Raw genomic sequence first — 13,678 nt, forward strand, 5'->3', positions numbered from 1 at the left:
AGTTTTAAGTTTAAGATTTTTGTATCAAACTGAAGTTCAATGATAGATACTTGAATGTAAACTGTTCTTGGCAATTGCTGAAAGAATATCCACAGCCATCTTAAGGGTGTCCATGTTGTTACCCATGCAGGGCCATCTTCAGCAGCAGTGTGTTATTAAGGTGAGCGAGGCTCTAAGCAGAAGTGGGTGATTTGCCTGCTCTAACACCCTCAGTAAGTCTGGTAAATAAGTAGTGAATTGAATCAGCTGTCTTTGAGCAGGAAGATCACCAATCTCTGCATGTCTAGTGAGCTCTAGAGGCATTCAGGCCCTGAAGGCATTTTTGTCCAGGTAGAATGGTCAGATGTTGATGGCAGAAGATGCTGTTGAGGTACAGGAGATCCTGACTGTGAAACCTCAATCAGGTCTTTGGTCCTTGACAGAGGACCTCATTATGGACAGTTTATGCGTGCTCTGTCATGACCTCAGAAACCTGAAGACTAACCCTGTTTTGAACACCTGTGTTGCTGGTTTCCCAATGCCCCAATACACTAATCCCGCCCGTGTGAGTGTTTACTCTCCTGTAAGCTGACACCAAGACAGAGAGAATCTGGGACATCAGAAACAAAGTTACTAGCCATTAATTTTGTTTTTGAAAATCATGTCTGACTCCACACCAATCCAGCCACTAGCAATAATCCACAATCCAATTTAGTCCACATATTAGCTCGCTCTCACTCACCTGTTTCATATTAACCCTCATTTACTTTCATATATTTGTACCATTTCCTTCACCACCTATCTTTGTGAAGTTTTGCAATTTCACTGTGCAATTCTGAGCATTGTTTTCTCTGCTCTTTCACGTTCACCTTTCATTTAGATTTTTCTGAATAGTTCTACATGACATTCAGACCAATGAGTTTGCCTGCCATTTTGGATTGCTAATAAACACTCGACACTTACATCCATCAGCCTTCATCATGAGTACATCAGGTCAGCGAAATGTCTCAGCTGAGGCATTATTGGCCTTTATTTTATTCCAGTTTAAGCCTACTGATAGCCCTCAGACCTGAAACACTAAAACCAATGTACACACTATACTGCCAGAGGAAACATCACCACCACAGACCCTCAAACCAATTCTATGGGATTGGCTGCACTCCATTACAAGTGTTCCCCAGACCACACCTACATCCCAGCATCTGTTTTACCCTGGTACTACACGAAGGACATACTGTAGTATATTTGTGAGTTTGGGGAAACAACAAAAAAGTGGCCTCATTGCCTCATCATAAATTAAAGTTTTCACAGACAACTTTTAGCAGAATAATAAGAGTCATTACCAGTACATGACAAACAATGACCTCCCTGTCCCTATGTCATGCTAACAACACAATCATAGTCATTATTGATTGTTTCCTAAAAACCTGCAGACTCATTTCACTGCCAAACAACATAAATTGTGTGTGTTGTGTGTTTTTGTAAACATATACCTGGTCTCTTTTCTTCATTCTGTGGCAGAACTTCTTCCACACACTCAGCAGGAAACCAACCAGTCCGACCTTTAACTGTTCCCTCCCAGAAACCCCCCTCTCCAACACTCAGCACTGAAACACACATACCACATTTGCTTGTATTTCCTCATTTGTAACTCGCTTTGGATAAAAGCATCTGCTAAATGAATAAATGTAAATGATTCAAGTTGTATCAACAAACACAGCAAAACCAGCAGGTACAGTAAAGCAAGGACAATGTATTGTACAGTATCTCACAAAAGTGAGTACACCCCTCATATTTTTGTAAATATTTGATTATATCTTTTCATGTGACAATACTGAAGAAATGACACTTTGCTACAAGGTGAAGTTGTGAGTGTACAGCTTGTGTAACAGTGTCAATTTGCTGTCCCCTCAAAATAACTCAACACACAGCCATTAATGTCTAAACCGCTGGCAACAAAAGTGAGAACACCCCGAAGTGAAAATGTCCAAATTGGGCCCAAAGTGTCAATATTTTGTGTGGCCACCATAATTTTCCAGAACTGCCTTAACCCTCTTGGGCATGGAGTTCACCAGAGCTTCACAGGTTGCCACTGGAGTCTTCTTCCACTCCTCCATGACGACATCACAGAACTGGTGGATGTTAGAGTCCTTGTGCTCCTCCACCTTCCGTTTGAGGATGCCCCACAGATGCTCAACAGGGTTTAGGTCTGGAGACATGCTTGGCCAGTCCATCACCTTCTCTCTCAGCTTCTTTAGCAAGGCAGTGGTCATCTTGGAGTTGTGTTTGGGGTCGTTATCATGCTGGAATACTGCATACTGATCATGCTCTGCTTCAGTACGTCACAGTACATGTTGGCATTCATGGTTCACTCAATGAACTGTAGCTCCCCAGTGCTGGCAGCACTCATGCAGCCCCAGACCATGACACTCCCACCACCATGCTTGACTGTAGGCAAGACACACTTGTCTTTGTACTCCTCACCTGGTTGCCGCCACACACACTTGACACAATCTGAACCAAATAAGTTTATCTTGGTCTCATCAGACCACAGGACATGGTTCCAGTAATCCATGTCCTTAGTCTGCTTGTCTTCAGCAAACTGCTTGCGGGTTTTCTTGTGTATCATCTTTAGAAGAGGCTTCCTTCTGGGACGACAGCCATGCAGACCAATTTGATGCAGTGTGTGGTGTATGGTCTGAGCACTGACAGACTGACCCCCCACCCCTTCAACCTCTGCAGCAATGCTGGCAGCACTCATACGTCTATTTCTCAAAGACAACCTCTGGATATGACGCTGAGTACGTGTACTCAACTTCTTTGGTGGACCATGGCGAGGCCTGTTCTGAGTGGAACCTGTCCTGTTAAACCGTTGTATGGTGTTGGCCACCGTGCTGCAGCTCAGTGTCAGGGTCTTGGCAATCTTCTTATAGCCTAGGCCATCTTTATGTAGAGCAACAATTCTTTTTTTCAGATCCTCAGAGAGTTCTTTGCCATGAGGTGCCATGTTGAACTTCCAGTGACCAGTATGAGGGAGTGTGAGAGCAATGACACCAAATTTAATACACCTGCTCCCCATTCACACCTGAGACCTTGTAACACTAACAAGTCACATGACACCGGGGAGGGAAAATGGCTAATTGGGCCCAATTTGTACATTTTCACTTAGGGGTGTACTCACTTTTGTTGCCAGCAGTTTAGACATTAATGGCTGTGTGTTGAGTTATTTTGAGGGGACAGCAAATTTACACTGTTACACAAGCTGTACACTCACAACTTTACATTGTAGCAAAGTGTCATTTCTTCAGTGTTGTCACATGAAAAGATATAATCAAATATTTATAAAAAATGTGAGGGGTGTACTCACTTTTGTGAGATACTGTATATATGAATGTACATAAGGTAATCTGATATTAATATTTACACTTATACAAACAGATCTGACCTTTGACCTTGTCTCCTTTGCTGAGACTGAGCTCTCTTTCACCCTGAGCAGAATGAGAGCGAGTTGCTATAAAGACACGACCAGGAACTGCACTGTACAGCCTCCTCCGCTGAACAACACTAAAGACCACGGGAGAATGGCTGCTGTTATACAAATATACAATTTTACAGACTGTTATACAGAGAATATTGCATTTCTCACCCCTGTCTTCCTCTCTGTTTTTTCTGTTTATCATCGGATTCTCCTCTTCCTCTAGATGGAGAACGAGTGCGAGCACCACGAGGACTACTAGAACTTCTCAGAGCAAAAGATGACCGGCGCTGGGACAGAGAGACAGAGAGAGATAGAGAGAGGTTTAGGAAAACAATGATTCCAAAACGGTTATCTAAAAGCCTGCCATTGTGATTGTAATAGGTGAGATGTGGTTTAGCTTCTGTGTGCAAAACAAGAGAGGTGTGCTAATGAGTGACATAGCACACATGAGCCTTGGTGCACAATGTCTCACCCAAGTTAGATGGGAGCCAGTCAGCATATTATCACTTGTTGCAGGGCTTCTTTCTGTCTGTTTCCACAGTAAACTGGATTCCATGCGCTGCACCAGAAGATGGCATGATTGCTCCCAGAGTCTTTGAAAATGAATGGACAAGTGAAGCAATTAATTGCTCCAGTGCCACCCCTTTTACTGCTTGAGTTCTGGCTTCTGCTCTGGCACCATTTGCAAAAGTTGAGGAACCTCTGGGCAAACCACTGATGATGTTGTGCTGGGGTTCTAACTGACTCATTCAAGCACAGCTCTTCTGATTCATCTCCGGTAAAAAGAATTTTTCCACATTGTCCTGGAGTGTCACCCTGACCACGGTGGTGGGTTTCCTTTTGAGTCTGGCTCCTCTCAAGGATTCTTCCTCATGCCCTCTTAAGGATTTTTTCCTCATCACTGTTGCCTCTGGCTTGTGCATTATGGATCTAAATCTACATTAGATTTCTGTAACGCTGCTTTGTGATATTATCCACTGTTAAAAGCAATATAAAAATAACATTGAATTGATTTTCTTGTTGTTTCCACTGCCAGGCAAAGAGATTGCAGTGTTTTTCCTGCAGGTTCAAAAGTGACCGGAATATAAGGAGTGGAAAACTTTGCTCCATGTCCAAACATACTCCCAAAACTAATGTACACTAGGACTACTGTAATGTGTTTGTTACATTCCTCCGAACCCAGAAGACACAGAGTTCACAGCTGAACAGCTTTATTTCTATTAGTCTATTAGAATGAGAGAATGAGCACATAAATCAGGGATGGGACACAAGGTTCAGGTGAACTGCATCAGTTTGTCCCCCAACCCTCCCCTGAAGGTGCAGACCCACACTGAGAGTATGCCCTAATCCTAACTCAGCTACACAAATGGACAATAAAGTGGGAACAGGCTCTACCTGTGCAGTTGCAGGTGCAGTAGTGGGTGGAGCTACAGGATCAGGGGGTGCGGCCATGGTGTTTTCACTCTTTGCCCGTAGGAGTGGGTGGGGGAGTGACATGTTCACTGATAAAGCATGTCCACTTTCAACACGCTGAGGAGCATATTTAGGAGACTCCAAAAACGGAACTGGGAGAGAAAGAGAGAGAGAGAGAGAGAGAGAGAGAGAGAGAGAGAGAGAGAGAGAGAGAGAGAGGCACAAAGACTGGTTTTGGGATTGTCTGATAACAGCAATGATTTTACTGAACATTTAGTAATAATTGAGCGGATATGTAGTGTATAAGTGGTGTAAATTAATCACAGACACTTGCTTTCTATACAGTAACTGTAGGTTTGGGCCTCTAGTGTTCGTGCGCTTTCTAGCTCAGGCCTCACTGTGACTTAGGACTTTAGAGACACTGCGTGTCCTCTCTCATGTCTGGAGACATTCACACTGCCTCCTTGGCCCACATTTCTCCTGACCTGCCCCCATTTGCCAGCAGTTGTGCTGGGACTCCTGAGATTTTAAAGGGGTTTCTGTTTCAGTGCTCACTCCACTTTCAGTATATTCTGAGAACGCCCACTGCTGAACCATATTTCATGAGTGGGCAGCTTCCATCACAACCGAAACGACTAGCAGCTTCTCTAATTCCTCAGCATATGGTATACAAGAACCATGCTCTTCTCCTAGGTTTCAGAAGTCATAACGATTTGTCTATACTGTCATCTCCTTGCTTCTGCTGCAACCTCACTGTCTGTTTCTGTTCCTAGATCAGTTTGTGCTGTGGTTCTTGCTCTCTCTTTCTATCTCTGTGTCAGCCGCAGTCACTAGCCTTACATTATCTGCATCTGAAAATGCGTACTGTGACAGAACCTACTGCATTCGATTCAGTACCTACTGCTGGTCCGGTGATACTGTACGTACTGATCAGTATCAGTGGTGAGCATGAATATAATCCGGACGTACAACGGGGTACGGATTCTGACAGCTCTTCCACACCAGTCCCGTTGCATTATGAGATATCCATATCCACAGTGTCCAGTGGTTCCACACTGCAGAATCTCTGCAGAAGCAGTAGGTCATCCGAGTATTTCTCACCTACTGTTTTATGAATACTGAGAATTCAGACATCCTACTCCTTTGGTGTACTGCTTTTCACCTACTGTGTAGTAGGGTAGAAGGTTATTAAGGATATTCAGACACAGCCTTAGTTTCTTTTCTGCCTGTTCTTCCTGTTTCACTTCCTGGTACTGCATCAGACTCAGCCACTATTTCTTTCGTCCATGTAATTATTTTTAATGAATATTTTTAAAGTTTCTTTTCCTCTGTTTATTATCTAAAATTGTGCATTTAATAATATAACTTCCCACTACATAACAGCATTAAAGGTGTTTCTTCACTGTCTAAACCTTTCTACAATATCATTTAGCGAAGGGATCTGTAGCGGCCTTCCTTAAATAAAACTCTTACCATGCAGGGTGATTCTTACACTGAAATGGACTTAATTGGGATTTTATGTCATGAATCTACACAAAACAATCCATAATACAGAAGTGGGGAAAATTTAATATAGTTTGTGGGAAACCCAACACTTCTCAATACCCTGAGAACACCAGCTCCACTGTGAAGCATGGTGGTAGTAGCATCATGTTAATAGTTATACTTCCTCTTGGTCACGATTGTGTTGTATTATTTCTATAATTTAATAATGGATATAATTTTGCTCCATGGGATGTTCAAAGTTTTATAACCCCTGATAATTTGATATTTTTCCAACTGTACCCCAGAGTTGTTTTGAAAGCGTTTTGGTTTTGTTTAGGTATGTTCTCTAACAAACTCTGGGAACAGGTTTATTTATAATTAGATCACATGATATTTTAATGGCCCGGGTCCATGTCATTCAACGAACTATTTCACTTCTGACAGAAACTGAACCAGTAGTAATTTTACAGGGGGGTGAATACTTGTGTAATCACAACATTTACATTTTTTTTTTAAATTGTAAATAGTTTAATAAATTATGTGCATTTTTCTCCACTTCAATATAATGGAATATTATTAAAATAAGCAAAAAGGTCACCTACATACCTACATCTGTGTCATTGTGATTTTTGATGATCTCTCCAAGTTCAAAATGACCAGACATCACAGCGACCTTGAGCACACGTAAACATGTGTATGTAAATATTTACGTGCTTTAATGTGTGTGAGTATGTGTGGTCCTTACCAACTTCTATAAACAAACAAATAACCTCAGTCGACAACAAAACAAAAACAACAGATTGCAATATACAGTCAGTTTTTCCCTAAAAAGTAAAAGCAGGACCGTATGTACAGTATATAGTACCAGTCTGAACACACCTACCGAAAATCATATCTTTCTCTTTCTTATAGGAATTTTCACCTCAAATATTATGGTAAAATAACAGAAATGTTCTTACAATATGGAATGTTTCTTACATAATATACACTCCCCGTCCACTTTATTAGGAACACCTGCACATTCATGCAGTTATCTAATCAGCCAATCATGTAGCAGCAGCACAATGCATAAACCCATGCAGATACAGGTCATGAGCTTCAGTTGGCTTCAGTCTGGTCTGAGCTGACATCAAGTCTACAGTAACTATACATCTATAGATGTCTATAGATGACCTTGCCCCAACAATCACCTGACCTGAACCCTATAGAGTTTGTTTGGGATGAGTTGGGGAGTAAGGGGAAGCATCAAAGCAATTGGAGGGTATTTTAAAGATAATTGTTGAGACAGATTGAAGACTTATTGAGCACTTCTTTTAGTTGTTGCATAAATTACATTTTTATTACTTCATTGCCTTAGGGCCAGTAACTAAAATACTGACAAATGCATTAAAAAGCAGGTGTCCAAACTTTTGGCTGGTACTTATGTATTTAGTTTTACCTGAAAGGGGGTTTGTCCGTGTTTGTTCTTCGTCTCCTTACTAGCTCCTCTGTAGAGGAGAACCCGCACACAGCTCTCCTGATTGGACAGAAAATAATGGCACTCCTTCAATGAGTGTGTGTGTGTGTGTGTGTGTGTGTGTGTGTGTGTGTGTGTGTGTGTGTGTGTGTGAGTGAGTGTACCTTATTGTACAGAGCACTGATGTGCAGGGCTGTGTTTCCTGATGCATTCTGGGAAGCGGTGTCTGCCCCATAAAACAGCAGGTGCTCTAAATGCTGGGCAAAACCATGTTGACATGCCTGCAGAGGGAGGAGAATGTACCACACACAACCAGCAGGGGGCACTAATGTAAATTAATGTAAGGTATTATACAGACAAATTAGATCAAAAAGCTTTTATCTACAAGGTTAATCCATTTTGTTCACTCCATTAATCCATGTTACAATCAGTTTCATGAAATCCAGATCTTATCAAATAAAATAAAATAAAATTCAGACTTTATTAGTGCTTTTACTTTACAGTTCCTTAAGTTTCAATGTATACTGTATTAGTTAATAATAAAATAACAAAAAATATCAACTTCAGCATTAATTGTTTTAATTTGATTAAATATAATTCCATGACATTGTTATTTACACACACACACACACACACACACACATCATTAAGCATTAAATTACTGAATTTAACATTACTGATTGTGTGTTAATGCTATATAGTTTATATATTATTAAGGATAATAAATGCAGTAAACAATAAGAAAATTAATAAAGAAAACTTAGTTCATAGGTAAAATCCTTTGCAGGTGTACATCTAACTACATCTGTGAAGAATAAAGATGTAGTTTACAGTTGATGTGAGTACGAAGAAAATCAGCAATTCTGAAAAGCTTGTAAATGTGGTGGAAATGTTGGTTCACTTCTACTTGACGGTTAATTAATGCTGTGACACACACACACCTGATGTGATTCGTCCCAACCATTCTCATCCCGTGTTCCGAGCCGCGCTCTGTAGTACAGCAGAGTCTCACAGCAGGATGTGTCGCCCCCTGTCAGCACGGAGTGGTACAGCGGCGTCAAACCACAACGATCCTTATAGTCTGGAGACAGACCCAGAGACAGGAACGCCTAGAGAGAGAGACAGAGAGAGACAGAGAGAGAGAGAGAGAGAGAGAGAGAGAGAGAGAGAGAGAAACAGACAGAGAGAGTGACACACAGACAGACAGAGAGAGAGAGACAGAGAGAGACAGAGAGAGAGAGACAGAGAGAGAGAGAGAGACAGAGAGACAGAGACAGAGAGAGTGGAGGAATAAGTTTAAGATTGTTTCATAAAGTCATGGATAACTGTGTGTGTGTGTGTGTGTGTGTGTGTGTGTGTGTGTGTACCAGCAGTGCTGTTTGATTGTGCACTCTAACAGCTTTATGCAGTGGTGTGAGTCCGTCTCTTGCTCTGAAATCATGATGAGCTCCGTTTAACAGCAGCACACGGATTCCATCAACACTCAGACCATTGATCACGGCCAGCGTCAGAGGAGTCTCTGATACAGAGAGAGAGAGAGAGAGAGAGAGAGAGAGAGAGAGAGAGAGATTGATATATTTCTTTAAAGCTGCTTTGGGACAATATCATGGTTAAAGGCGCCATACAAATAAAACTGAACTGAATTGAAAGAGAGAAATAGAGACAAAGCAACATTTGAAGTAAGATTTTGAACCAATCATATGAGGTGTGTAGTCTGACCTTTCTTCAGTTCCCCATTCATTTCAATTTCAATATTAAAGAACTTTATTGGCATGATTGTTTACATACAATATTGCCAAAGCATCAATAAAATAAAAAAATTATAATAGGAATAATAATAAAAATAGAATAAAAATAGTAATAATTACAAAAATAAGTAAAGAAAAAAAAGAAAAAGAAGGTGATAAAATTCAAGGCGTCAGTGTGGGACAAAAGTATAAAGGTTACAATGATTATGTAAATTAATAAAATAAAATACAGAGAGGTGAGTGAGAAACAGAGTGAATAAACAGTGTGAGTGGAGGAATGTACAGTGAGATGAGATCAGAGCAGTAGTTGGTTTCTGAGCATGTGCAGCTCAGAGATTAATTTTGCTGCAGCAGGTGCGAGACTCCGCCCCCAGTGGCACCTGCATTTGGACTCCGCCCCCATTAGTACCTGTTTTTGGATTCTGCCCCCAGTAGCACCTGTATTTGGACTCCGCCCCAAGTAGCACCTGTATACGGTTTGTTTCTGATAGGTTGGAAAATTGTGGTAAGAGCTTGGAGAATTTCTCCAGGTGTTTTTCTGGAAGGTATTACAGTGAAGGAGAAAGTGTGTCTGTTTCACCCTCACCTGTCTTACACTCACACACACTCTTTCTTCCTCTGGAAGACATGTTTGTGTGTGTCTGTCTCACCCTCACCTGTCTTACACTCACACACATTCTTCCTTCCTCTGGAAGACGTGTGCGTGTGTGTACGTGTGTGTGTGTGTGTGTGTGTGTGTGTGTGTGTGTGTGTGTGTGTGTGTGTGTGTGTGTGTGTGTGCATTTCTCTATGGCGAGGCCGTGATCACTGATCCTGGAGTGTGTAAGGTTCTGTCTCTGTTCTGAATCTCTGATGCTGAAGAGATATTTTATCGTATTTTCTGTTTAGACCCCGATAACATTCTACTTCATTTTATTTTTACTTTCACTTTCCCAGTGGTCCAGGTGGTTTATTATAATCTAGTTTATTGTAATCTGGTTTAGTATAGTCGAGCTGGTCTGAAACTTAGTGTTAGATGTTGGTGGGTTTGTGAGGTTCAGAGACAGCTGACAGAGGGGACGGGTTTTAGGGCTCTCGGCTTTTAAGGGCTTTGTTTTGAAGTGTATTAGAGGAGCTTGATTTAAGATGAGTCCAGAATGTAATAGATGCGTTTCGAATATTTAGAAATAAGGGCTATCTGCCTAATTCAGCTCTGCGGGTGTTAGTTGGTGTTCTTCTCTGCACACAAAACGGTTGGAACTGGGCTTGGAGGTGTTTCGCTGAGTGCTTTACGGTCATAAGATATATTTTGACTTATTCTACTCCGTTTTTTTTGTTTGCACGTTTAACTTTGTATTACGTTAAAATCTCTTGCACTCTTCTTAAATCTACCTCTGTAATAATGTGGTTCTCCGTTTTGATGCTCTGACTAGGTTAGAGTTTTTCTGTTTAAATTTATTGTTGTTTTTCCTCAGCCTTATGTGCTACACTGATATTATCTGTATTTCGTCTAATTTGTAACAAGTCTTTAAAAGATTATATTTGTTATTGCACGCAGACTGTTTTTCAGTCTTGAAGTCAGTAGGGGACTTTTCTCTTACTGCAACTTTTTTTTTTGTAATAATTTTTGGTTAGTTCAGCTTTCTCTCCGAGTTGTTTTCACATTGTGGACAACTTTTGGTTACTGTGGGAAACACTGCTGTCTCCTTTGTTCTTTTGTTTTATGGAGACTTTGGGTGTGTGTGTGTTTAGGGGCTTGTTGGGGGGAGGGGGTCCCACTTCGGTTCTAATTGGCTATTTGTATCCCTGTGGTTTACTTTATTTAAATGGTTAATAGTAATATGGATCCCAGCACAGCTGGGACAGGCACACCTCTAAGATTTATTAGTTGGAACGTCAGAGGTATGGGTAATCCTGTCCAGAGATCTAAGGTTTTTATACATTTGAAACGTATAAACTCTGATATGGTATTTTTACAGGAGACTCACAGGTTAAGAGTATTAAACCTGGTATTAAACCTGGTATTAAAGATCATCATAGGTTACACTGCCCTTGGGTGACTCAAGTCTTCCACTCGAACTTTAATTCGAAGGCAAGAGGGGTCGCTATTTTAATTGGCAAAAGGTCACAGTTTTCATCCACTAACATTATTTGCTGATGTGAATGGTAGATATATTATAGTTGCTGGTACTCTGATGCAAAGACAGGTTTTGTTGGTAAATGTATACGCTCCAAACTTTGATGATGTGGAATTTTCTAATAGATTGTTGAGCAACCTCCCCTTCTTAAGTACTCACCTGTTGATCTTCAGAGGGGATTTAAACTGTGTTTTTGACCCAAACTTGGATCAGTCTAATCCCTGTACTCTGAATCAATCTGCTATGTCTAAAGCATTTTCCGATTTTATGTGTCAGAACGGTCTCGTTGATCCCTGGAGATCCCATAACCCCTCTCTTAAAAAGTTTTCTTTCTTCTCCCAAGTGCATCATTCCTATTCGAGGATTGATTATTTTTTTATAGACAGTATTCTTGATTCTTGTGTAGTTTCTTCTGACTATTTGGGTATTGTAATTTCTGACTATGCGCCTCTACAATTAGATATTCAATTTATAAATTTCTATTTATAAACGTAGCCCACTGCCTTGGAGATTTAATTCTCTTCTTTTGGCAGACAGTGAATTCTGTGAATTCATTTCCACTTCTATTGATGACTTTCTTTTCTTCAATCAGAATGACTCCACCTCTTATTCATTGTTATGGGAGACACTTAAATCCTATATCAGAGGGCAGATTATTTCTTACTCCGCTCTCTGCAATAAAAAAAACACACTGCTCGGGTTAATGAACTCACATCTGCGATCAGTAACGTCGATCAAAGATATGCATTGAACCCTTCTCCAGAACTTCTTAAACAGCATCTCGACTTACAGGCAGAATTTAATCTTATTTCGACTAAAGAGGCGGAACGCTTGTTGTTACATACTCGTGGTTCTTACTATGAACATGGTGAGAAGCCGACTCGTTTACTGGCACATCGCCTACGGCGACAGGCCAGTTTCCATCTCATACCTTGTGTTAAAAACACTTATAATATTGTCACTACAGATCCCATGGAAATTAATGCTACTTATAAATCGTCTTACTCTTCGCTTTATAAATCCGAATTTCCCGCAGACAATTTTTGCTGTCGCTATCGAGCCTCTGTCTGTACTATTAAGATTTTCCCACTTGTTTAAAGGAATAGTCCGATACAATGTAGAATACAAATTGTCGCTATATGCTGATGATTTGTTATTGTATGTAACCGATCCTATTGCGTCTATGCCTGCTGTCTTAGGTGTCCTGGAAGCCTTCAGTGTTGTCTCGGGTTATAAGTTAAATTTGGAGAAAAGCGACCGTTTTCCCGTCAATACTGCAGCATTTTCTCTCCAACAGGCAGGTCTGCCTTTTCCGTCAGTCAGGGTTTAAATACCTAGGTATCAACGTGACACGTTCTTTATCTAATCTTGTATCACCTAATTTCACTCCCCTTATCTCAAAGGTTAAATCCATCATTCAAAGTTGGGGTAACCTCCCCCTTTCTCTAATTGGCAAGATCAATGTTGTTAAAATAAATAAAATACCGAAGTTTCTTTTCTTATTTCAGCAAGTTTCTCTTTTTCTGCTAAAACCATTCCTCGATTCATTGGATAAAATAATTTGTTCTTTTATTTGGGGTGGGAAGCCACCAAGGGTTAGTAAATCTTTATTGCAGAATTGTAGACTTAGTGGAGGACTTGCATTACCCAATTTTCAATTCTGTTACTGGGCTGTGCACATCCATAAACTTTGCTACTGGGTTAAATCTCCTGGATCTTCTTGGTGTAAATTGGAACTATCTTCTTGTAGGGAATCCTTTTTACCTGCTTTACTTTATTCCTCTCTACCTACAAAACTCTCTCTATATACTGATAATCAAGTTGTCCTTAACACACTTAAGATTTGGTATCAATTTATACGCCGCTTTAAATTTGTAGGTGCATCCTCTTTGGGTCCTTTAAGCAACAACTACTTATTTCCTCCATCGTGTTTGGACTCTACATTTTCATTGTGGTATGACAAGGGCATTAAACAATTTAAAAAATCTGTATGCTAATGGTG

The 13,678-nt window shown here is 40.6% G+C and overlaps 1 protein-coding gene across 8 annotated transcripts in view; it reads right to left on the reverse strand.

The window, feature by feature from the left end:
* LOC108276414 (SH3 and multiple ankyrin repeat domains protein 1) overlaps positions 1-13,678 on the reverse strand; it is a 76,514-nt gene that overhangs the window by 35,254 nt on the left and 27,582 nt on the right. For all 8 annotated transcript variants that reach the window (XR_008397638.1, XR_008397639.1, XR_008397640.1 and 5 more), the window contains exons 7-15: positions 9,179-9,330; positions 8,753-8,920; positions 7,976-8,092; positions 7,794-7,871; positions 6,962-7,028; positions 4,853-5,022; positions 3,626-3,744; positions 3,425-3,543; positions 1,473-1,586 (exon numbers count right to left, since the gene is read on the reverse strand). Coding sequence is in view for 4 of the 8 variants with exons in the window: in XM_053684911.1 (XP_053540886.1) it covers positions 1,473-1,586; positions 3,425-3,543; positions 3,626-3,744; positions 4,853-5,022; positions 6,962-7,028; positions 7,794-7,871; positions 7,976-8,092; positions 8,753-8,920; positions 9,179-9,330 (1,104 nt within the window). In the remaining 4 variants the exon portion in view is untranslated. The remainder of the gene's footprint in view (positions 1-1,472; positions 1,587-3,424; positions 3,544-3,625; positions 3,745-4,852; positions 5,023-6,961; positions 7,029-7,793; positions 7,872-7,975; positions 8,093-8,752; positions 8,921-9,178; positions 9,331-13,678) is intronic.

The sequence above is a fragment of the Ictalurus punctatus genome, chromosome 1, assembly GCF_001660625.3.
Source record: "Ictalurus punctatus breed USDA103 chromosome 1, Coco_2.0, whole genome shotgun sequence".
Taxonomy (NCBI): Eukaryota; Metazoa; Chordata; class Actinopteri; order Siluriformes; family Ictaluridae; genus Ictalurus; species Ictalurus punctatus.